Here is a 26,790-nt window from a genome sequence, read left to right on the forward strand (position 1 = left end):
ATTACGGATGGAATTTTATTTCATTAACGTGAATGAGGTCGGAGTGACTCGGTGTGCGCCTTTTCCTAAATTTCTCTTTTTTTTTCTCCAGATCCCACCTTTGTTGTCCCCTTGATTTCATTACCTCAATTTTTATAATCCTATATCCAACATCCCCTTTTTGTAACCTCAACATCACCCCCTCTCTATATCCCACTTCGAGGGCTACTTGCAAGATTCATTTTGATCAAGATGAATTTTATGCCCAAAATTATCAGCCTGATATGGAACAGGATTAAAGTTTCGTGATCCCTGTTAAAAAAAACAAAACAGTTGTGACTTTCTTTTTACATAACGAATATAAAATGAGAGCGGACGAGCTACAAAAAATATAATAGTATCAACAAAGAGGCAATATCGATAAATATTTTAATCAAATTATTTAAAATTTTTCATTTACGACTAGAGTGCGAACGCTGAAATGTCTCGCCTTCTTTACTTATCATTGATATTATGTTGAGGGGGTCGGATGGGTCCTGATCCCGAAATCCCGGGCTTAAAAACATGAAATCCCGAGTTCCCGAATTAAAAAATAAACAGCTGCGCCATGAGCGCATGATACGCCCTTCGTCTTGTGTGCAATAATCATAAATAGTTTCTGAGATACAGCGTGACATATGAAAACCCACCTTTTTTAACAAAAAACTCAATAATAACTCTAAACCAAAATTTTGAATCATCACCAAAAAATATACAGATCTTAAGATAAATATAACTTAGAAGTGTGTAAAGTCTTAAGCAATAATCATAAATTGTTTTGGAGATACAGCGTGACATGTGAAAGCCCCCCCCCCCCTTTTTTTTTTTACAAAAAACTCAATATTTCTAAAACAAAATTTGGAATCAAAACCAAAAAGTATACAGATATAAAGATTAATATAACTAAAAAGTGTGTAAATTTTTAAGCAATAATCATGCAAAAATCGATTTTGAGATATGGCGAGACATGTTAAAAACCCCATCCCCCCTTTTTTACAAAATACTCAATAACTCAAAAATAAAATTATGAATCAACACCAAATATTGTACAGATCTTAAGATTAATATAAATAAGAAGTGTGTAAAGTTTTAAGCAATTATCATAAATCGTTTTTGAGAATCAGCGTGACATGTGAAAGCCCCCCCCCCCCTTTTTTTTTTTTTTTACAAAAAACTCAATATTCCTAAAATAAAATTTTGAATAAAAACCAAAAAGTATACAGATTTTAAGATCAATATAACTAATAAGTGTTTAAAGTTTTAAGCAATAATCATAAATCGATTTTGAGATATGGCGAGACATGTTAAAAACCCCATCCCCCTTTTTTACAAAATACTCGATAACTCAAAAATAAAATTTTGAATCATCACCAAAAATTATACAGATCTTAAGATTAATATAACTAAGATGTGTGTGAAGTTTTAAGCAAGTATCATAAATAGTTTTCGAGATACCGCGCGACATGTGAAAAAAAACACACCCTTGTTTTAGTTACAAAGTCCTGTAACTCAAAAAGTTTTAATCTTATTTTCACCAAAAAGTATACAGATCGTTTGACCATCATAAGGAACAACTGTATTACGTTTCATGAAGTTTGGATGAGTCGTTCTCAAGTTACGGTGCGACATGTTTACGCCGGACAGACGGACAGACGGACGGACGGACAGACGAACGGACAGACGGACGCCGGACATTTGTATACCATAATACGTCCCGTCAAAATTTTGACGGGCGTATAAAAATTAAATCCCGACATTTCGGAATTTGAAAAAAGAAATCCCGGATCCCGAAAGGGTCAATCCCGAAATCCCGAGCTTTAAAACACCCGATCCCGACGTCCCGAAAAAGGTCCTGCCCACCCTCTAGTCCTAAATATAAAGCTTTACTACAACTATCACATAAACTTAACATGGTCCAAGAAAATGAGGTCAAGGTCATATAAACAAAACAAGAAATACATGTACACCTTACAATAATCACTAAGTATAGTTGACCTATTGCTAATAGTTTCTAAGAAACAGACTTAACCGAGAAAACTAAACACTGACTAATGAACCATACAATTAAGGTCAAGGATCTGAACCATGGCCGGCAGAAGTGTACAGCTAACAATTCTTCCATACAGCAAATATAGTTAACCTATTGCTTATAGTTTAAGAAAATCAGACCAAAACTAAAAAACTGAACACTGAGCAATGAACAGTGAAAATGAGGTCAAGGCCAAATAAAACCTGCCAGACTGACATGCACTTCATTAAATATTTCCATACACCAAATAAAGATGACATATTGCATATAGTGTTAGAAAAAAAAGACCAAATATCAAAAACTTAACTTTGACCACGGAACCATGAAATTTGGTCAAAGTCTGATGACCACAACCATGCTTGACACATCTATACCATTTCCTCTATTGTTCAATAAAATATCGTCATTTGATCTCGATGGATCAGCCAACGCGTTGTGACTCAGTTTAGATTGGTTGATCCGACATGTCTACTGGATCAGTATTCGTATCAGAGGCTCCTCTGATTCTACCTCTATTCCTACCATCATGCCCACTAGTTCTGGTATATTTTGGTGGTATGCCTGTGTTGTTTTCGAGAATTCTACGTATTAATGACAATTAGAAGGAATTAAATGGAACAGTATTTATATGGAACATGATGTTGACGTTATTGACGAGAGCGTAGTTAGATCACGGTATGAAAGTGGAAAGGTCGTAGACTGATCGATGTAAGAGCGTTCTATAATCGCAGAAGAAGCGTGTTAAGATCGTGTTGCAATTGGATAAATCGTGCATGTATTGTCGTTATGAAAACGTGATTAGCGTAAGAAGAAAAAATTCCACAACTGTACAACATCAAATCAGAAATTGTATAAAAAACAAAAGGGTACTTAGTTTAATAGATATAAACTAGTCACCATAGTTTCATCATAAATTGCTGAAAGCATTTTTGATTTATTATCCGAAAAACTGAAAAAAAGCCTCATTTTTTTACGAATAAGACTGCATAACTCCAAAAATGTAAATGTTTCATAAAAGTTGGTAAAAGTGTTTTTGGGTTATTGTCCAAAAAACTGGAAAAATTCCCCTTTTTTCAATATAAAAATTCATAACTGAAAAACGTAAAATCTGAAATTTATAAAAAATGAAAGGTAGCTTAAGTCAACAGATATAAACAATTCACCAAAGTTTCATAAAATTTTGTGAAAGTGTTTATGAGTGATTGTCCGAAAACTGGAAAATCCCCCCCTTTTTAAGCATAAATAAATATGACACGGAAACGTAAAATCTGAAATTTATAAAAATAGAAAGGGAGCATACGTCAATAGATATAAACAATTCACCCAAGTTTCATTAAAGTTGATGGAAGCATTTTTGAATTATTGTCTTAAAACTGGAAAATCCCCCCTTTTTTAAGGATAACATTTCATAACATGGAAACGAAAAATTTGAAATTTATAAAAATCGAAAGGGAGCTTACGTCAATAGATATAAACAATTCAACAAAGTTTCATCAAAGTTGGTGGAAGCGTTTTTTATTAATTGTCCGAAGTGTGGACGACGGACGGACGGACGGACAACGGTATACCATAATATTTCTCGTCTTAGACGGGCGTATAAAAACCAAGAAACAAGTTTTAAAAATAGGCTAAACCCAGAGTACAGATACAAGCGTGCTCGAAGTTTGTGATAGTTAGTTTAAAGCGAACAACAACCTATAAACCATCATGTGTCTGTGCATACAAAATCAGTCAGTACAATTGCAATGGATTTTGACAAAAAAAATTACTGTAATTTTATTATCGACACCTGTTACGATTATCAATCAATTATGTTTCAAATATATCGACAGTTAATTTTTTTATCAATTTTTTTCTGTAAGTTAGTATTCTCAGCAGAATCTCTATTAAAACTATGGCTTTATAATTCTCTTCATACCTTTTATCTACTACATCGCAATACGACGATTTGATATATACTGATATGAACAGAAAAAGATGTCGCTTACACGGCAGCGAAATAACAACTCAACTAAACACAAAACCAAAAGTCTCTTGCGAAGCACTTATATTGTATTCAACAGAAGACAGGTGTCTCTATACATATATTATGTCAACTTCCGAATCGTTTGAAAAGTATGATATACCTTAAGCAACTATCAAGTTATTTTTGAAAGTCACACTGGAAGTACATTCGCTTGCACAAACTACTTATAAATAAGTTAAGTACTATAATAGAATAAAAAAGAAGAAGCTGGTAGCCTTAGTTCGTTTTGTATATATATTTTTTTATTTACGTTTATTAATATGTTTCGGAATTTAATGTGACGTCCATTTTCGATGAACTTGTACACATTTGTGTAAAGGGTCCAACTGTAGCACGACTTCTGGATTTTCTCGTTGTATTGAAGACCCACTAGTGGCCTTGGGCTGTTTTTTGCTTTTTGGTCGGGTTGTTGTCTCTTTGTCCAATTCTCGTTCCTATTCTGACAACAGAAAGGAAAGTTTGATTTTTATTTATAATTCAGGGGAAAGTAATTAGTATGAAACAGTTGATTTTACCCTACAATGGTTAAAGTTCCATAACTCTTAAATATTGTCACATAAAAAGGAGAGTAATGACTGCTACATGTATGCTACCAAGTATATGAACTTTCTGCCATTTACATTAAGTTAAACCTTGCACAATTATATTTCCGTAAGCGTATTACAAAATGATATGAAACAATATCCCTGCAGAAAAATAATAATTATAAAAAAGGACCATTATATACGTTTGTTACAAATAATTAAGAGCTGGATTGATTGATTGTTGGTTGCTAAACAAATACTAGGTAGAGGAAGCGAAATAAACTAATTATAACTTTTAGTTTGTTATCATCATTATTATAGGAAACCCAAAAATCGAAACAATAAAAGAAACGGGAAAAAACAGGGTCAAGATTTTAATAAAACGATGAAAAAATAAGTTATGACTGACAGCAAATGGAATAAGAACCACAACTGTAATACATTCATACAAATTAATAGCTTGGGATACTAGTAGACAGGTACAGAAAAAGAAAGTTACTGTTTTAGAATGTTTGTAGGGTTCAAGTCCCTGTCATGCCGTTTGGGAGTAGTAAAGAACGATACCAAGATAATGATATATAAGAAGAAAGGGACATGACTCACTAGAAGACGATTTTTACACACACACACACACACACACACGAAGCTTGTACAATGACAAAAGATTTATCTATTTTAAAATATCAACTTTCTATTTACCTTTCTTTTGACTAGCAAACAAAAATTAAGGCTATTCAAAAGAGATGTTTTATGTCCCGAATAAAACGCAAAATCCATGACCGATCATGGTAACAGTCACCAAAGCAGAAGGAATGTAGGATGAAAAACTTCAATCAATCAAATAGTTTGGGGTGGGAGAGGGGGAGGGGGTGTAAAATTGCAGAAGTTGAAACACTATGTATTTCCGTTGGTGACCTACATGTAGATGAATGTCCTAATAAAACTATAAAAGGTAGCATTCATATTTTAATTTAAAAGGAGTAAATGAGGAAGTAAAATAAAACAAATCAATAAATCTAAAATCAGGGGCTTCGAGTAGAGGATAGATTATGTAAATTATGCAGCACTGAAGTTGAAGATGAAATTCATTTTCTTCTTCAGTGTCCAGTTTTAGAAAATAAAAGATCTGAGTATATAAATAACTTTTAAAGCCCCCCAAATAAATCATTATTAATATGGTTAATGTCATCTAATGTTATAATTTAAAAAGTAAGTTTATTATTGTGTACTTTATTCAAAGAGAGAAATTTAATTCTAGATACAGTTTAGTCTCCGGTAGTTTGTCCATCTACTAGTATATTATATTGTAAAACAATATATATCATGTATATTATTCCTGTAGAAATTATTTTCGTTAAAAAGACTTGATTTTGTTTAATTTTTAAATAATCAATGTAATCAATATGTAATCACTTGTATGAAATTGAACTTAATTGTACTGCTCAAATTATTGGGCGTCATAATTAGCAATAAAACACTTTGTTTTGTTTTGTATTGTATTGTATTGTATTGTATTGTATTGTATTGTATTGTATTGTATTGTATTGTATTGTATTGTATTGTATTGTATTGTATTGTATTGTATTGTATTGTATTGTATTGTATTGGTTTACATGTTACATCTTAAAAATATTGTGTGATTTGGAGAGTGTTATGAACGCCGGGGTTTCATCACTTAACCATCAGAGAAGAAGGAACAAGAGGTTTGAATCATCACAAACTTAAGTCAAAGGGGGGGGGGTGGGGGGGGGGGGGGGGGGGGGGCTGGGGGGATTATATAGGGAATCACTGAAGCATGACTGGAGCGGCCTCCCTAAGGTCAGTCAGTGCCCCCCCCCCCCCCCCCTTCCTTTATGAAAAGTTCTGGATCCGATGCTTTACCAACTCTAGCCTCAGACACGTTGATTCCTTTGCTTGATAAATGGCCTGTCATCATTTTCAGACCTTTTGTGAGTCCAACCTGAAAATAACACACACTATGCGCACATCATATTTTAAATGTAACTACTAGTATATGTTCCATGTACATGATGTATATGGTTCGGAATACGTTTGTGTCGATCTGTGTCGATCTGTTTTTTTTTTTTTTTTATACTTTTTTTTTTATTTCAAAAGAAGATTGTCACTGACTGAGACCCATTTTTTGTGTCGACATATTTGTCCTATAATACTCGTTTTGCTTTCACATATTAAAGATGTAAAATCATATTGAATAAAGGGTAATAGAATGTACATAAAACAGAACTTCATGGGAACTGTTTTATGTTTGTTGAAATACTATTCCCATAATTATGATATATTCTTTGCTACATTTTTTTTTCGGTAAAAACAAAAATAAGAAGTCATTCGTCCTTCGAAATATACATTTACCACACATACATGCATGCAATTACTTTCATATTTTCTTTTATAAGATGATGCTTATTTGATATTCTGCGACAGAGAATTGTGAATATTATAAGCTTGGGAAAAACAAGTTTGCATTAAACAGATTCAAAATTAGGAAATGCTGTACAATGCAGAAAAATACAAATTTGAAAACATATACTAGCGCAGTAATCAGAATAATATAACATCTACACCCATCCCTATTCAGCCACGATATGGTTTAATGCTCCTTCGTCTACTCCGCATCGCCTAGTAATTCCATTTTCAGAGCAAAAACGGCTTATTGTTCGCGCTGATACATGCTTGATTCCTAAAGAAGTCAAGTGTTGAGAAATGTCTTGGTGTGTTCTTCCGTCAAGTATCATTTGTTGAATCAAACATCGATGGTCTAAAAGATCTTCCATTCTTACAACATGTACATGTATGTAAGCAAGTGACTTCTGCACTTCGAGAGAACTAAATTAAATATTTCAACCCCGACAATTCAAAGAAAGAAAAGACAAAGATAAACAAAAGTCAGATAGATGGACAGATAGATAGAAACAATGAATGACAGATTGATAGATCGAAAGATAGATATAAACATGTAGCTACAAAGACAGCTAGATATATAGATAAAAAGAAAGAATGATTTTTTGTGGTTATTATCGTACTTGTCAGTGTACCATTCTTGTTCGGAATTTGTTGATACCACACATAGTTCACACACACACACACCTTAAAAAGATCTTCAAGATATTGCGCCTAACACAAGAAAAAAGAAAACGGAAATAGTAAAACATTTAATAAAAAGTGTCAACAATTTAAACATTTAAAACGCCTATATTGAAACAAATTACATTTCGTTCTCATTATTAGACATTTCAATAATGAAAATTTTTCAAATTTGAATATTGCACAGCAAAATGAAAAATGAAAAAATTGGAGCATTTTTCATTTTTCAATATCAAACGTCAAATTGAAAAATGCTCCACGTTGGATCATTTTTCATTTTTCAATATTTGAATTCAAATTGAAAAATGCTCCACACTAGAGCATTTTTCATTTTTCAATATTGTAAGTGAAATTGAAAAAATGCTAAAGGTCAGCATTTTCAATATTTGCTTTTAAGAATGAGATTGAAATATGTTTTGTTTTCTAAAACAAGCAACTACAAATCTTTTAATATATTTAAACTTTTGACAAAATAAAATCATTTTTAACACAAACTTATTGATATTTGTTTCAATATCTTCGTGAAATCAAAAATATAATTTCATGAAAATAACAATTTTCAAATCTCATAGAGAAAATGGTTTTTCGAAAGTGACTTCAATGGATTTTTGTTACATTTTTCAAACCAACTACCTTTAAAAGTTGCAGAGCAATTTGCAAAATCTATTTTAATCTTATTATCTTAAAATGAAAAATGATTGGCGTGAATGTACACGGACGAAACCTCCTCCCTAGGGAGTTCAATTTTACCACTATCCAACTTTATTTATATTGATAAAAATCCCAATTGTGTCTCTATGAGATGAAACATGAAGACCATATCTAGGAATCAGTAGGTAAAAAATTCAAATTATCTATGAATATTAATTATCTCCCAATGGATGAGTGGTTTGTAAATCAGTTATGTTTACCAATTGCAACCTACAGTAAAATAAAAAGCCTTTTGTGTCATTATATTCTAAATTAATAGTCGGTTTCATATTTCCTTTTTTGGAGGATTTTATATCAGCCTATTCAAATTGCATGAATATAACCTCAGTCCTCCACAATATTAAATTGAGGTAAATCTAGATACCATTCAAAACTTCGTTCATCTACTTTTGAGCTCTGTGATAAAAAAAAATCCTTCATTTTATTAAGCAATTGGTGTGCAATAGATATATAACCTGCTTTGTAGATTTTGTTCATTTGATAAAAAAAAACATTTAAACGTTTGTCATGTTTTGTTCTTTGCTCGATGTCTATTAGTATGCAAATGTTTTACTTTTGCAGACGCTATATCATCGAGGATTCCCAGTAGAATTGGTATCATACAGCACAAGGAAATTTCCTTTAAATGACAAATCGTCTTTCCTAGAATCGGTTACGTTTAGAAAGGAAAATAGATCTAGGCAAAGAGAAACATTAATTCTGTTTCGCCTGAAAGGTATGCTGTATTCTCCTTCTGCTCTGATGCACTTGGATATGGAGGATATTAAAATTACAGACTCTTTCGATATGTTGGTTATTTCTATAATTGAGGTCGGAGTGGAAGTTTTAACAGGTCCACATAGATATACGACCTCCGAGTTTTTTCATAATGGCCAAAAGGTTAAAACATGTTACAGTCTTAATCAAGATTTATATGGTAACCAAAGTCAAACCAGCAAAATTAAGGACAAAGAAGATACCATAGCCGAGAATATCAAGAGACACCAACAAGAGATGAACAAGATTCAACCGGATATAAATTTAAACATGGGCGCAGCCAACGGCAAAATTGACGGAAAAAATGCTAATGCTAAATGTTTCACTGAGAGTAGGTGGACTGACCGCAAACAGATGGGAAACATCAAAGTAAGAACACAATTAGACCGTCCAACATGGAAAATATGTTTACAAAATCGGGAAGATGAAACTAAAGGGGTAGTAAGTGGATATCTTGGAGATCCTATGATAAGTCAGGCAATTTAAGAGTTCTTTGGACAATATATTGACTGTGTAAGCAGAAGCAGACGTTTTTACTAAGAAGCTGGCATTTGGTTAAATTCCATGATAGGAATTCATTTCTATATAAATCATACGGGAAAAAAATCGTCAAAGGTAGTGTTTTATCCTGAAAATTGCATATGAAGGCTCAAAATCTGCAACACGGAAAACTAGGGAGAGGTGTATGAGAAAACAGAGCACTGTAAATGTCTGCTTCTGCTTGCTGGAAACAGATTATGGTTCGGTTCCTTCCGTGCAATACATTATTTGGTACTAACAATTTTCAAAAAGGAAATGTTGATACTTGAACTTACCTTGATCGTTTTTCTCCGCTTCAAAACCGCCACCCCGTGTCAAACATAGCCGACACCCCACATGGGCGTTTACACGGAGTGGAGAAGCCGTATCAAAGATAAAAATTCAATCCGGTAAAACATGCTTCAAACATATACGTACAGATTCGATTTGAACGATATTATTTCGAAAAAAAAACAAATATTCAGCAAAAAGCTTTTTGAGGATTTTTTTTTGTGCGTTTTTTCATTCAAATAATATTTATTATATGTATTCATAACCATTTCACATTGAATTCTTTTAACATCCAGGAACAAAATATACTACAATCACATCCGAATCCATTATTTTTTTTAGTTATAGTTTTATTAATATTATGATGTCGAGTTTTTCCATGGAAGACTGCACCGCTTGCCAACAGCAATTAATAGTTTTTGCAAAGCCTTTTTATGACTCTACATTATATTATCCCCAAGCAATAAAGTTACGGAGATGATATTTCAACAAGAATATCCTCTGTCCGACTGCAACGTGTCCAAAATATACGTGTGTACATATTAGAAGTTATATTTCTCTACAGATAATTTCTAATAAGTTGTCTACCCCTATTGCCGAACATGAAATATCACGGGAAAAACGTCGAGTGTCTTGTAAGAAGCTAAAAATGCGTACCCTGTGGAAGCACCTGCGTTGATCCAGTTTTACGGAGTCTGCGTTTTCTCATAAAACTTCGGATTTCTATGAGAAATGTCTTTTTCTATTTGTCCCCGGGTTTGATTCTGTTTCTTGATATTTCCTTTCGTTGATCTTCTTTTCGGTTTTCTTATTTTATCTAGTTTTAATATGCTCCTCTATGGTCTTTTATTACTTCATCACTGACCAAACATAGGGGAGGTTTCGGGTCCAACTAAATTAGTGAACGCCCGGAATATATGGGTCAATGGTATTTCCTTTTCTCTGTAGAATATTCAGTTTACAATATTATGCTGTGGCCTTGGCTTTGATCTCTCTTTTGTTCGTCGGGCCTTTCATATCTTGCTGCTTGTTAATGGTTCCCCGACAGTGTTGAAGATCCTGCGGTAACTCTGAATATCTGTTTTATGAAAGGTAAAATAACAAACGTACCGAACTCCAAGGAAAATTCAACACGGAAAGTCCTTATCAAATTGCAAAATCAAAAACTCAAAAACATCAAACGAATGGAAAACAACTACATGTATCATATTCCTGACTTGGTACAGGCATTTCCCTTTGTAGAAAATTGTGGATTAAACCTGGTTTTATAGCTAGCTAAACCTCTCACTTGTATGGCAGTCGCATATAATTCCATTTTATTTACAGCAATGTGTAAGCAAAACAAACAAACATGATTGGTAAAAATGTAAAAAAATGAGGTACTGCAGTCAACATTGTGTAATAATCTTAATCACCATAAAAACAAACAACTATGTCAACAAAGAAAAACAAAATTGCATTTAGACACTCTATAAACAAAGCACATATTAAGCAAAAAAGAAAGACAAGAATACAAAAAAATGACCATAGCACAATAACATAATGGCGGGATGTATAAATACCGAGCCACGCCAAAAGGACATTACCAAAATTGACTAAACAGTAAAGGTTTAAAATATACAAAGACTAATAAAAAGAACATCATTACACGTAATTAAGATGATAAACAACGTCAGTATATAGAATCTATACTTCAAGACCATTATGTATTATTTGTGAAGTTGATGCGGAATATTTATCAACATAGTCTTGGTATCTTCCGATGAACTTTTTTAGAAAAAGTAAAGGCCTCCCTTTCAATCATACTAAATTCAAATACACAAACGCTTTAAACTAAAACAAGAAAAATAACGGTGTGGTAAATACATAAAGGCAAACATTTTTTTCTTTAATTCAGTAAACTACTAGAAACAATTGTTTACGATCATAACTACTTTGAAACGAATACTTACATTTTTCTTGTCAATGTTGTTGTGAGTTGTAGGTGTCAAAAACAGGCACATTAAGAACATTCATTCGTGTCTTTAACTAGACGTCTTCCATTTAACAAACTGACCAACACAAAAAAAAACCCATTTTGTTTTAATGTAATACTACATGAAATGGGAGAAAATTAAATTATGATATAATCTGTTGTTGGTTTCAGACATGTTTTTGACTCAGGAAAAAATATTGAATTTCGTTTGTTCGCAGATCGATTTAAGGTTGATCATCACATAATATTTCGTCAAAAATGTAATCTTATAATTTACTAGCACACATATTACAAGTTGAGCAAAATTGCAACATTTTGCAAAGATAATTCACGAACTTTTTTTTGGTAAATAAAAAGAAAATTACTAGATAGAATTTTGAAATAAAATATATAAAAAAAGGTTTAATAATACGCTTCAAGAAAAATAGAAATATTTTTTTTTCAAAAAGGGCAGTATCCTCGATTGTTTATTGTTAAATATATTCTTTTGTATACATATGTTTTTGTTTAAGCAATTTAATGTTTCTTCGTAAGGCAAGCGGCGTTTAAATAGTAGGAGCAAGATTAAATACTAACCGGCTTTGATTCGGTTTGGTGACATGTCTTCCTGCAGACTGTTAACTTCAAGTTGTACACTATATGTAAAAAAGGGTCTAAGAGTGATAATAAAATACTAATCATGGTTCATGATCATATAGAATTGATATGCTTTCGTCCTAATATACATGCAATATTTGCAGTTAGACGTTAAGCACTTATTCAAACATTTAGTTAAGAATCAGTGTTTATTTTTTTCTAAGCTTCTAGGAAGACATCACGGAAAACATGACAGAGAAATAGGAAAAGAAACATCGGAAAGAGATCATAGTAAAAGAACAATGTTGTTAACGCCCAATTTGTCTCCTGATAAGTTTGCAAAAGCGGGCAACTCTGAAGTCTGGAAGTTTATCAATGAGCGAACAAAAATGCCTAACACATGTAAAAGAAAACAGTTATGTACAAACATATCAGATCAAGAAATCAGTTGGGATGAAATAGTCCAAAATATTATTGTACCTGATATAGACAGGACCGAAGACAGGCAACAAAATGGATGCTTTGGTGGTAGTCTTGATGAAATCAAAACCGGACTTGTCAATCCACAGCAATATACCGCGGTTTTTCATACAAAAAAAACAGGTAGTGTAAACAATTCAATATTTTACATGTTTTATAAGTTACCAAGACGGCTTATCTTAACCTTAGTTTCTTAATCAGTTATAAATTGATAAACGGACAATCTAAGAAAAGTTTGTAATAAATCATGACAGTACCGACGTGCTGACTACTGAGCTGATGATAAAACATGAAAAAATGTTATCCAATCTTGTATACATTTAAAAGGTATTTTAACATTAATATATTATTTGGTTTAATATGAAATGAAAATTTTCTACTTATAAGCAGATAAAGGTAGGGCAAATATCCCTTGTATTTGTTTCACTCACAAGAGCAACGCCCAGGCAGTTGTTGACACGTGACGGAATGTCAATATAACAGATCATTATTAATTTACATTTAAAAAAAAACATCAATGCATTGATGAAATCAGCACTACACATTGTTTTGAAGGCAATTTAGAACCGATATTGCAAACGATACTTCAGTTTTTGTAAAATGTTGCATCGATGGACGACGTTGAAAATGTGTTTTGTTTTCTATTTCAAAGAAAAATCCGATGGAAATTTGGTTTTGGTTAAGAATAACAAATGAAAAATGTCCTTCTTATTTATTTTTCAACATAAATACACTAATTTCGTAAAAAAGTTATAGTTTCGAGCCATATTTTACCATACATTAATTATCCGTTTGAAAGGTATGCTATTTCCATTTGAAATTGAACACGTGAAGCTGCAGTACTGTTATTTATCATCCAGAGTCTGAAGTAAACTCAGGGGAATTTTTCCCTACCTCTTTGTATTTAAAATAAATTGTATTTCCTTAGTTCTTAACTCATATTCTCGCATAAAATTGTCAGAGGAAAAAAAATCTGTTTATAATATATGCATTCGAGTCTGAATTTTATTTTGTTAACTTGATGTTTCCCAATTAATGTCTACGACCTTATTCAGCTGTTATTCTTGAATACTAAAATTATCAAGATTTTTAACCTAACTAACCGTTTTTTTGGGTTTTTTTTTTATTTTTTTATTTTTTTTTTTAATATTTCTGATAAACAGCACCACTGAAAAAATTAATTGCCATTTGCATTTGATGCCTAAAATTAACTTTTCTATCTTCCTTTTTGTAATATGATGATACCTATAGTCTAGTGTCCTTACTTGACTAATAATAAGACACTTTATACAAACATATACTTAATTGAATTTGAATATCATAATATATACTTTTAACATATCTAAAATTGTTTTAAGATAATGACATATTGCAGTGAACTAGGCCTTAGTGTATTGAAAAAAAAAAAAAAAAAAAATTTCAAAATGATTGATTGGTGTTTAACGCCATTTTCAGCACTATTGTGCTATTTCGTGGCGGTGAGGTTTTGTTGGTGGAGGAAGCCGGAGTACCCAAAGAGAACTGACTTGCTTCAAAACAATAGCGTCTCTATTTTTAATTAAAATATATATACACTGTATCAATGTTTTCAGTACATACAAACGTACCAAGATAGTACAAGTACAACGTCCATACAATTGAACTTAAATTATAAAGTTATAAAAGTTAAAGTATTAAAGTATAATATAATTTAGTTTTTTGGAAATTCATGATTTGAATTTTAGCCTGATTCTTCATACAACAGTAGAACACGACGATGTTAAAAAGAACAAAACAATTTTTATTTGCAATTAATTACAATAGATAAAAACCGCATTTTCCTCAATTCTTTCCCAAACTAATACAAGGTTTTGTTCTCTTTCATGTCTTTGAACAATCCTTAGATACTTAATGTACTGCTTGTTAAGTTCTATATTTTAAATCAACCAAGATTTCTGAATTGATATAGATAAAGCTTTGACTTGACTTTGGCGTTATTCAGTGATATGATATCCCAGAAAATAGTAGAGTGATTTAGTAAATGTCAGCTTCCTCTAAACCATTAGACATTTCCAATTAAAAAAACATTGGTACACGGAAACTCTACCATGTCTATGGTTTGTAGAAATGAAAATCAATAGAGAGTTGAAATACATATAAGAACTGTTCTATCACAATAAAATTTTATAGAACGACTAGAACAAATAGACACAATACAAGATAAGGGAGGTTAGTTTTTGTTATTTTGCACAATATTCGCATTTCGCAACACAGACATTGAAAGTCTTTTAAAAAGCTTGTTATCTTGAAACAGAGGAACTCCTGACACCCGCCGTGTTACTGATTTCATGCAAAAATCTGAGTTATACAATATTGATTTATAAATATAATTCATATTTTGTAGAAAGAAAAAAACTGTGCAAATTATGTCAAGACAGAGAATTGGATACCATTTTTCTTCCATGCGGACATTTGGTGTGCTGTCATTTCTGTTGTAGAAGTCAGAACTTCAAACTATGCCCACAATGCTTCAAAAAAATTGAACATGTCAACGAAGCACACTTCTAGAGCTTAAGTGATTCACATTTATAAATTGAACATCGTTGTCACTTGATTGGCTGATAAAATGTATTTGTACTGTGGTATGCAAAGAACACAATCTTCTTCATACAATATTTCAAACAATGTCTTAGTAAAAAATCTGATTTTGTATTTTCGGTGCAAAGAAAATCGTTGTTCTATCTGACACAAACTTGTATATATAAAATAAAGTACTTCCATCAGCAATATCGGACAATCATTTAATTAACATGTGGCTACATCAAATTTTATATTTTAACGCGTTAAACTGTTCTCTTTATATTTACCCGATCAACAAATTTTGATTTAGTTCAATAGGCTAAATTGTTCCATATCGATCTCAAATGTGAACGACCAACAATTGCTTATTTTAGAATATTCCAGCAATATTGTCTATGCCCTATGATGAATATATGAAAACATCAACAATTTCTAGAACAGAATGCAACAGTCCTGTGATTCCTATTACCAAAAGAGAATGTATGATAACAGCCATCTTTTGCCCCTGAAATTGCAACAAAGTAATAATGAAACTGCTGATGTCATTAGGACACCATAAACATGTTGAAACTTATGGCCTTTTTAACTTATTTGATTCGAGCGTCACTAATGAGTCTTTTGTAGACGAAACGCGCATCTAGCATACACAATTTCAATCCCGGTAATAATGATGAGGTTATTTATACATTTGACAAAACTTTTAAACATACAGTTTTTAGACAAAAATATACGAGACAAGATGTTTGGAACTTTAAAATACACGTTCCTCATTTTCATATAAAGTAAGAAAGAAAGAAAGCAACTGCATCTGCTTTTAAAAATTCCTTCCCGTGTCATTTTTAGATTTCTTCCAAATAATATTTGTTCGTTGGTGTTTGTCCTCTACTGATCGTCTACATAAAAAAATGCCTGTACCAAGTCAGGAATATGACAGTTGTTATCCATTCGTTTGATGTGTTTGAACTTTGAACACACACACACACACACACACACACACACACACACACACACACACACAGAGAGAGATTTTGTGTGGGGTATGTGTCGCACATTCGGATTTGTTCTTTTGTCTTATCGTCGTTTTGTTTTTGTAGCCTTGGTTTTTTTTTCGATTGATGATATTTGAATATATTTGAGGTGAAATGAGCGATTCTTAGTGAAAAAACGCTATAAACTGGAAATGTAGAAAATCTCCGTTGTTAATGGCCAATATTTTTATAATTTGATCTATATAGAAAAAAGATCATACTATTTTATGTTTTATTTGTGAAGTCCTTTAGTTATCAATATTAATATTTGGGTAATTTTGGTAGAATATATGTTTTAAGACCAAAAACCCGGAAAACTGGAAATGAAAATATCTCGGTTATTGATGGTTAAAACTTTCAAATTGGGATCTTAACAGAAAATAGAGAATACCATATGATGTTTATCTTAAGAAGTCCTATAGTTATACGTATTTAAAAAATTGTAATTATTGTGTAAAATGTGATTTGTAGAGAAAAATCGTGAAAAATAGAAATTAAAAACTCGATTATTCATGGTTAAAACTTTTAACATAGGATCTTTATAGACAGGCTATATTATCTTATGTTTATCGCATATGTATTCCTCTTGTTATCGATATCAATAATAATCAATTTGTTGTGTGAAATGTTTTGTTTTACACACTAATTACAAAACAAGAATATATCCACAGTACACGAATGCCCCACCCGCACTATCATTTTCTATGTTCAGTGGACTGTGAAATTGGGTTAAACTCTAATTTGGCATTACAATTAGCATGATTAGAAAGATCTTATCATAGGAAACATTTGTACTAAGTTTCAATATGATTGGACTTCAACTTCATCAAAAAATACCTTGACCAAAAACTTTAACAAAAAACTTTAATCTGAAGCAGGACAGACGGACGAACGAACAGACGCACAGACAGAAAAACATAATGCTCTTAAGTGAGGGACATATAAAATGAAAATTTTAAAATCTTGGTTATTTTAGTTTGATTTTTAAAAACGAAAAAATGGAGAATGGAAACAGGGAATGTGCCAAAGAGAAAACAAGGCCACTAATGGGTCTTTAACATAGCAAGTAAATCCGGCACACGGAGGTGGGCTTCAGCTGACCCCTTAATTATTTTGTACACTAGTTCATCAAAATGGACACCACACTAAACTCCAGCAGCCGGTTGTTCGAACGTGTCATAAGTCTAATGAGTCATTAAGTCTTCATTAGCCTAATGCATCATAAAGGCTTAATGAAGACTTAATGACCCATTAGGCTAATGCCACGTTCGTACAACCGGCTGCTGTACATACAAATGAACCAAAATTATCACAAAAAAAAACACACACAAGATATACAAAGGCTAGAGGTTCCTGACTTGGGATAGGTGCAATAATGTGGCAGGAGTAAAACTTGTTGTGTGAGAACTCAAGCCTCCACTAGTTTCTCTAGGTAATATAGAATAAACAAACACACAGTAAAACTCAGTTTTAAATATGTGCATTTTGTGGAAGTTTGAAATTTTATCTTATGTTTCGGTTATGTATTTATAGTAATTATACGTTGAGGTAAAATAAACAAAAAATGATTGTGTTCAAAAATAACTGTAAATCAGTTTGGTTACTGACTTTGATTTTGTCATGTTAATTGCTGGAAAAGTCATTTTTCTAGTGTCCTTGCATCGTCATTGACCGTAGTCCTTTTTGTGTATTTTTTCATTAGCTACTTTTACAATATTTGAATTGCATAAAGTCACAGTTAAACACAGACGATGTGATTGCAGATTTCTCTTAATGTGTTGCTAATTTTATTTAGCAAGCTCTATCAATATCCACGTTTAAATTTAGGAACATATACTAGTTCACTGAATTAGCATTTAAATAGGGGCAAAAGATACCAGAGGGACAGTCAAACTCATAGATCGAAAATTAAATGTAGATCTGATCTTGTTTAAGGCAATTTAAGAGCAACTTTGTCAATACGATTATAAGTTTACCTCAAGAGCTTGAATTTAAATAGTAATTGTACTAAAGTGGTCCAATTTTGGATGTTGAAAATGAGATAAGCACTGTTGAAAGCATTAATTGGATCACTTCCTGGAGGATTGGAAGTGTAAATAGCAACAGCACCTTATGTGCCCTATAAACCTGCATGTATGTGGTGGTCTGAAACATCAACCAAATGGTAATGACAAAGAATTAACATGGGTTGTCTGCTATATGAAAATATTATGGTCAAAGATATATATATATATACTTACTAGTATATAAAGAAAAGCATTACCAAGTTCTTTATTTAATATATCTCATTGAATTAATTTAATAAAAGGTAATCAGCTTTAGCCTAAGAACTGTAAAAAAATGATCATGCGTCATCTGTGTATGAACATGGAAGTAATATTGAAAGGAATAACAACGTCGTCACTTCAAAGGTTTCATCTGCGTTACCGCCCATCTTTCGATAACTCGTTAATTGGTTTAATATATGGCATGGTAATTGACTCTCGGCATGTGATAGATCAAATCACTGACACTTTTCGGTCATTTTCGTGTTCCCGGAAAATTACGAATAGACCAGTTGTTGTCGTATGTACGTACGAAGTTACCCGAATAGTTCACTCGTTACATTCCGCTGCTGTACGCTACCGAATAGAGTCAGTCATTCAATGTTGATTTTAGTCTATTTTTCCTATTTATGTCTTTTTCGATCTTAATAGTTTAGGCCGACAATTATCACATATTGAATTTAAGAAAAAGGGTGGATCATTTTCAATTTTAATACTTAAAACCATGCAGTTAATTAAGAAGACATTTCTGAAAGTTAAGAAGATGATTGTACAAAAAATATGTTTCGACCCCCTTTTATTAAATACGAATAATCCAAGTCTTCCGTGTATACCAGGCAAATTAAATATTCACAATTTTAAACGTTTTTATTCTTTAATTTGTACATAAACAAATTCATATAAAATAAATTTGCGGTTAGACAGATAGCGTCAAGCTCGTTTTGTATGGTTGATTTTCTTTTTGCTGTAACGTGCTACATTAATATTAGTATTCAATTGTAAACACTTTTTTAAAATAGATATAAATTTAACATGTTTACGAACTTTTGATCCCGATTTTCATTGTCCAGTTTCAATAACGTAATCAATTACTTGAAAGTAAATATTTTTATAAATCTCGATAAACTTGGCACATTTCAACAGTAAAATATTCTATGTCTACATCTGTCTACATTATTTTGTTCAACATCATGTGAAACCTGATCGATTCATCGGTATTTAACTGTTTTACTCGGGATCCGCTTTTAACCGGAAAATACTTTTAGAACAGTTTAAAACAAACGGTAAAAAGCAAAAATATGCTAAATTAAATACAATTTTCCAAGCTAAACTGTTGTAGGTTGAACAATTCTCGTCCGTTTTTCAAGTTTTTTACATCATACGACTTCTTTCTGAAGGTAGAGGTTTTATATGATACAGCGCCACCTTCTTATTAATAAACCTCGGATTTCACACAGGTGCTTTATAATTACCGGACTCGATAAAATCACGTGACTGATAAGAAATTCCAGATGCCATTTTACAACCGCGGTATCACAGATAGTAACCAAAGCGGTCTTGCCGCTGAGACTATAATTGGATAAAATCATATGACTTTAGTACAGAGCTCTGCAGGCTGTTAATACATGCTAATTAGTCGTTGTTATTCCTTTTAAATATTACTTCCATGGTATGAATTAAAATTTGTAGTGTCTGTGGGCGACATTGATAGCCAGAGATAGCGTTTAGATATTCATGTCTATTCTGAAAGTATGTTTGTTGGTTTTTGTTAGTCGTTTGGGTTGCTTTCTCGTTGACTTTAAAATCCTCAAATCTCTCTTTATTCATAAATATACTCTATTACAGATATATCAATATTAAAGACGCTGTTTTCTGCTTCCGGAATGCTGACCTGTATTTAACTCATTTGAACGAAACTATAAAAATATTTAAAAAAATACACCTCATGCCAAAAGAATATAAATGTTTAGCTTTTAAGGTCCACTAAACTCTATCAGTGATCTCTTGGTAGTAAGTTTGATCGCTTGCCAATGAAACCATCACTTATTATAAAATCTCCCCACTTTAAAAACATAAGAAGATGTTGTATGATTGCCAATGAGAAACCTTTCCACAAGAGATATCAATGATGTGGGTGTGGATGTAAACAACTATAGTTCATCGTCAAAATATAAAACAAGTCAAACGAGAAACTCAAAGGCCTGATTAATGTTAAAACAATAAACGGAAAAACAAATATGACAGACAGCAAACAATAACAACCAAGTAATAAAGGGTCACTGACTTGTGATAATCATATTCATAGTGTGCAGGGTTAACCCTGTTTGCGAGCACTCAACCCTACAATAATCAGGAACAGTTTTTATTAAGGGGCCGGCTGAGGACCACCTCCTGGTGCTGGATTTTCTCGTTGCGTTGAAGACCCATTGGTGGCCTTCGGCTGTTATCTGCTCTTGATCTGGTCGTTTTGTTGTCTCCTTGACATACAGTATTCCCCATTTCCATTCTCAATTTTATTTAAATAGCAAACAATGTAAGAACAAATTGTAAAACCCAGTTGGAAAGGGCTCAACTCAAAAAGATCAGCACGGAGTATATAACCTATTAACAAAAAGACGCTGAGTTCTCATAGCTAGTTCAAAGCTTAGTAATTACAGTTAATGAATAAGTACTGTTGGCACCGACTAAAATATAAATAAGTACACATCCGATTAGTAACCAAAGTGAAAAGTGGATTCAGTGTTACGGTCAAAGCTTTATTTATATGGTGTGTGAGTACTGAGATCGTCGCAAATTACATGAGTAGCTATTTGCTTCGAGGAGTCTGAAATTTTCATTTGTGAAAAATATTGAACATAAAATCATTTAACCCTCATCATTCTTACTTTTTTATGAAACATTGTTTGATTCTGAATCTTAACATGTTTGTTCCAGAAGGTAAATGAAAAAAATATATTGTTTTCTTTCTAAAGACTTTGAATCTTGCAATAACATTTTTTTTATAAAGAACAAAACATGTGTTTCTGGAACCCCTCCCCCAACAATTAATAAACTGTCTGTGCCTTTAACACAGGGGCAGAACTCTTTCAAATACCAAGTAAGAATGTGACTAAGTTGGTTACTCTAATTCAGTACAGTTTTCCATTTATAGGTTACTTACCAACACTATTTTGGAGAACTAGATTCTTGGATTGTAAAATAGCAGAACACAATCTCGGTCTATATCTTTATTCAAATATACAAATTTTGAGACAGGAAAATGATTCATTTGTAATATTATTCTTTTAAATTGAAATAATTATGTATTGTATTGTATTACTTCAACTGTTTTAAAAAAATACACAACATTTTTTGTAAAATTGAATTTTTTTTCAACTTTGGCAAATAAGGGGAAGCAACTCATATAACCTTACTTTGACTACAAAACATTTTTATAAATTACACCACTTTCCGCAAAATATATTTTTGTATAGTTTTAGTATGTTGTTCATAGATAGTAACAGACTTGTTTTTCAGAGAAAAACTTTGTGTTGCAATTAGTTGCAGGTTGTTCACTAAATTGACTAGACTAAATCTACAAAGCACTCCATTAAAAAACTAAAGACTGAGTAACCGGAATCACAATAAAAAACACGGGACGATATCAGGTACTTTGGAAAGGTAAGAATCGACAGGTGTCACCCGTCTTGTTTCTGATGGTAAGCTGGTGTCAATCTGCGATGTCAAAATCAAGGAAAAAAATGATTTTGGCAATTCAAACATATAATAGAATAATAGAAAGAAAAAAAAAATGATATGGGTATCCATCCATGACACAAAATCAGTACATGCACAGCAAAAAAACACACAAAAAGCAAAGAAACAGCGATTTATTTAGGTGAGGCCTTCAACACGAAGCAATAAAAAAAGACTCTCACCTCACATCAAGTTTAAGACAGCCCCTAGCACCGACTTGAGCGGAATTCTTTGCAAAATTATGTTGATAGACTTTGTAAGATGTAACACCACCTAATCGGGCCCGGTTCAAAAAGAACACACTGGAAAGTAGTACTTTTTTAAAACAAAATAGTTCCTACGCATAAGGGTAAATCTTAAACTATGTAGCATATATTTTAGTAATTAATATATCAGATGAAAAGTGAAGGACTGGCGATCATTGTAGAACACACTATTTACTGATAATTTTGAATAATACAAAAATGTATGAATGAATTCTAAATTTGAGGGCATATATAGCCTGTTTCTCAGATATGAAGTGCCTGGTTTGGTGTATTCAAAATTCCGGTAACCAGTGCAGTACGGTCTGATGTATAAATACAGGTATATTGATCCCGCTTCCATTAAATGTTTTGAAGTGAAAAATTTAACGTGGATAGGAATGAGGACAAATAATAGGTGGTGTGCGTCTTATTAACATTTTAGTACTGTGGATTCATTTATTTTCGTGGGTATCAATTTTCATGGATTGCTGAAAACTTGAAGATTCGTGGATATTTGATTTCGTGGTTTTGTCAATTTATGTATACAATGCCTATTGAAAATATGTTATTCGTTGAACATTTGAATTCGTGGTTCACCTGTACCCACGAAACCCACAAAAATTGGTATCCAACGAATAATAATGAATCCACAGTATACAAACTGGCCTAAAATTGAGAGAATGATGTGGCACACACAAAAGAGAGTTATCTCAAGATTAAAAGCACCATACATAGTCAATGAGACACAAATATTCAACTACAGTCAACCAACTCATGACTTAAAACTTCCAACGGAATGACTTCACCTTTACCACTAGGAATCCTTGATAGAATTGCTCCCTTATCATGATAGCAGTCACCTTACTAGTATATCAAGGAAATTATGATTAGGAAATGGAAATTCTAGAATACCTTATCAATTAAGAGATATATAATCAATATGCAGGCACAGCCGAAATATGGTTAATAGAAATGAAAGTTCATAATTGGAAAGCTAAAATCCCTTCTATTGCCGTTAAGTCATGAAATGACCTTCACACTAATTTTTACAATATTTGATTGATTAATTACCTGTTGTTTAACGCTGTTTTCACTAATTGTTGTTCTGTCATTGATCGCGTTCTTATTGGCAGAGAAAGCTGGAGTACCCGGAGCGAGCCACTGAATTAAATAGGAAAACTTGCAATACAAACCAGTTATTAAACTCATCATAGATTTTTTAAAAATTTTGAACGCCAGATGCGCAATTAGTCTACAAAAGACTCCTCCACGACGCTAGAATAAACAAGCTTAAAGTTAATCTTAAGATCGGAGTCAAAGAAACCTTGCCACGAGCTTACAACTCATTGTTAACAGGCTATTGATCATTGTAGATAAACTTCTCATCTTTTAAAATTGGTTTCTACATAATACCGATTTAGCTTTTACAGATTAAAAAACCTCCCGCTTCAAAGCAACACTTTCATTATTAAAAGTATGAATACAAAGAGGATTCCAACTCTTTTTTTAACAAAAGATGTCTAGGAATTTTCAGGATTTCCCCAGGAAATGTATGTATTTTCAGAGGTGGTTTCATTGATGAATAAATCATTAAATACTTTTGATTATTAGACATTAATTAAACTTGTGAGCAAATCCCATTTTTCTTCTAAAACTCAATAGATTTTCGTCATGGTCAGTAGCTCAGTACTTAAGTATATGCAAACAATGTATGAAAGAGCATGCCTGTAATTCATAATGCATCTTGGAATTGCGAAAGGGGAATAACTTGAAATTCAGAACCCGTCACCAAAACTAAGAAAGATGATGGTTTTCCTCGAATTTTGTCATTTTCGTGAATTTCAAGGATAATTTTCATGTCTATTCCTGATGTTTTCGGGGTTCTTAAAATTTAATTGAAGTTGTGACTCTAATTCATAAAAGAAATATTGACTAAATCTGTTTGGATATCTAAAAAGTTCATAATGTTGAAAAAAAGAACTGGACCTTTAACCTTGATCTCCGTTTTCTGGATTCTGTCGGATGCAGAAGCCTGTATTTCAGTTGTTGTCGTGGGTACCTGCTTTTAATATTTGTTTTGTTAGTTTGTTTTGTTTTATAATAAACAAGGCCTATTGCTTTCCCGCTTGACATTTGTCAAGTAGGGGCCATTTATAGAATATTGTACGATGTTGGTTTTGCTTAGTGTTTGAGACCGTACGGTGACTTCTAGCTGCTTACGTCTACGTGACTTGTTCCCTTGTAGATAGTCATATAATTAACAATCCACATCTTTCTATTTTATAAGGACTTCAAATTGACACTTGTGTTCAATTACAAAAATTACGTTTCATAATTGTAATATATCATAAAATATAAAAACCATATGGCATAACAAAATAAAAACCTCATTTTCACGAAAAAGTGGTAAGATTGAATGATGCGAAAGATATATTGATAGATAATCTCACTATCTGTAAGAAACAAATAGATAATAACACTATTACGGACAAGACTTTTGGTAGTTTTACCAATGAAAAAAGGGCTTGCAAGTGAATTTTAACGCATATTGATTTTTTAAAAGTAATTTGATTATCCTTCTTTTGCCATGTAGGGTGGGATTAAATTCCTTCATGCACATTTTGCAGGTAATGTTCTAGAACTAAGTCAAGTTTCAACAATATTAGTGGCGACGTTTAAGAGGAGTTCATTTTACAAGGCACGTGGACAACCTGACAGACAGACAAACGAATGGTCGGACACATGACAGACAGGGAATAGACGGACAAAAAGGTGGATGGACTGCAAAGGTGCTTCCTATATACCACCAAAGCCTGCCTATCTATACTTGTTAAGATATAAATAGTGAACTATTTAAAAAAATCACATTTGAAACATTATTAAAAAGTGCGTGAAACTGTCTTTACACGAGGCATTGGATATACAACATCTCTATTTGGATCTGAAGTAGCTGCGTATTTATACATCTGCAACACCAAACGGACGCACTTCTTTAGCAAGGGTTAACTGTCAGGCGGGAGAAGTCAAGAGAAGTCCAGAGATGTCAATATTTCTATACCCATGTCAATACTTTGGGTTTAAATAAAAGAAGATAAGGGTATACATTAATGAGACAGCAACCCAACGATATAGACAAATCGAAACATTTGGAGTCAACAAACAGGTTGATTTTTTTTATAGAAAGAGTTAATTTAATATAATTTACCTTCAGATTTATCCCAAATAGCACAAGAACATTTTGTGTGGTCGAAAAATAGCACCTTCCCTTTGTTAATCTCAATCAGTGAAAATCAAAGAAAGTGTAACAAAAACTATGCTAAGAAAAACACTTCACTGTATAATAAATGAGAGACGAAAGATTACAAGGGGACATTCAAATTCATAAGTCGAAAATAAACTAACAACGCCATGGCTAAAAAAGAAAAATAAACCAACAGAAAAACACACAAACAACAGTACGCAAAACACAACATAGAAAACTAATGACTGAGAAACACGAACCCCACAATAAAATTGGGGTGATCTCAGGTGCTCCGGAAATGTAAGCAGATCTTGCTCCACATGTGGCTCCTGTCGTGTTGCTCAGGTAAGTAAAACACGTTGAAAAGTCTAAATTGGTAGGTTACATTCGGGAAAAAGGGGACGGGATTGTAGTTACAATAATTGGAACATATCCTTCATCATCTGTGAAACAGATATTCCATGAGAAATACAAGCCTTGGAATATCGTTTCACCTGGGAGATATATACTTCGTATGCAGAAGCAGCTAGAATTGTGCTACATAGACATTGAAAGACAATTGGGAAGCTGAAATCATCTTTTTTGCCGAAAAATGTTGTTTTCAACCTACTTTCATGTTCAATTTCTAGATGTAGGTCAATATATGAAGCAGACTTAATTGTATCTGTTGTATCCTTTATCTCTAGTTCGATGGGAAAAATGCGTTCAACATAGTCACTAAATTATGAATTATTTAGTGAGAGAACATCATCTATATAACGGAAAGTGAAGTTAAAGGATACTGCTAACTTCTTTTCTTTCTTCCTAAGATGTTTCTGTATCAAGTCAGCCTCATACGAATAAAAAAAAAACAAGTCGGCAAGAAGAGGAGCACAGTTGGTTCCCATGGAAATGCCTATTGTCTGTTGAAAACACGTCCTCCGAACGTAA

General features: G+C 32.5%; 1 protein-coding gene across 2 annotated transcripts in view; it reads left to right on the forward strand.

The window, feature by feature from the left end:
* Positions 1–15,766, forward strand: part of LOC127724422 (uncharacterized) — a 52,746-nt gene extending 36,980 nt beyond the window's left edge. The window contains exons 3-5 of one of the 2 annotated variants that reach the window (XM_052231378.1): positions 8,972–9,535; positions 12,752–13,130; positions 15,391–15,766. In XM_052231378.1, coding sequence (XP_052087338.1) covers positions 8,972–9,535; positions 12,752–13,130; positions 15,391–15,554 — 1,107 coding nt within the window. In that variant the 3' untranslated portion in view covers positions 15,555–15,766. Of the gene's footprint in view, positions 1–8,971; positions 10,150–12,751; positions 13,131–15,390 lie in introns of those variants that run through there. The other variant, XM_052231377.1, reaches the window with a different exon arrangement.
* Positions 15,767–26,790: the final 11,024 nt, after the last annotated feature.

The sequence above is a fragment of the Mytilus californianus genome, unplaced genomic scaffold (assembly GCF_021869535.1).
Source record: "Mytilus californianus isolate M0D057914Y unplaced genomic scaffold, xbMytCali1.0.p SCAF_14, whole genome shotgun sequence".
In the NCBI taxonomy this organism is placed as follows: domain Eukaryota; kingdom Metazoa; phylum Mollusca; class Bivalvia; order Mytilida; family Mytilidae; genus Mytilus; species Mytilus californianus.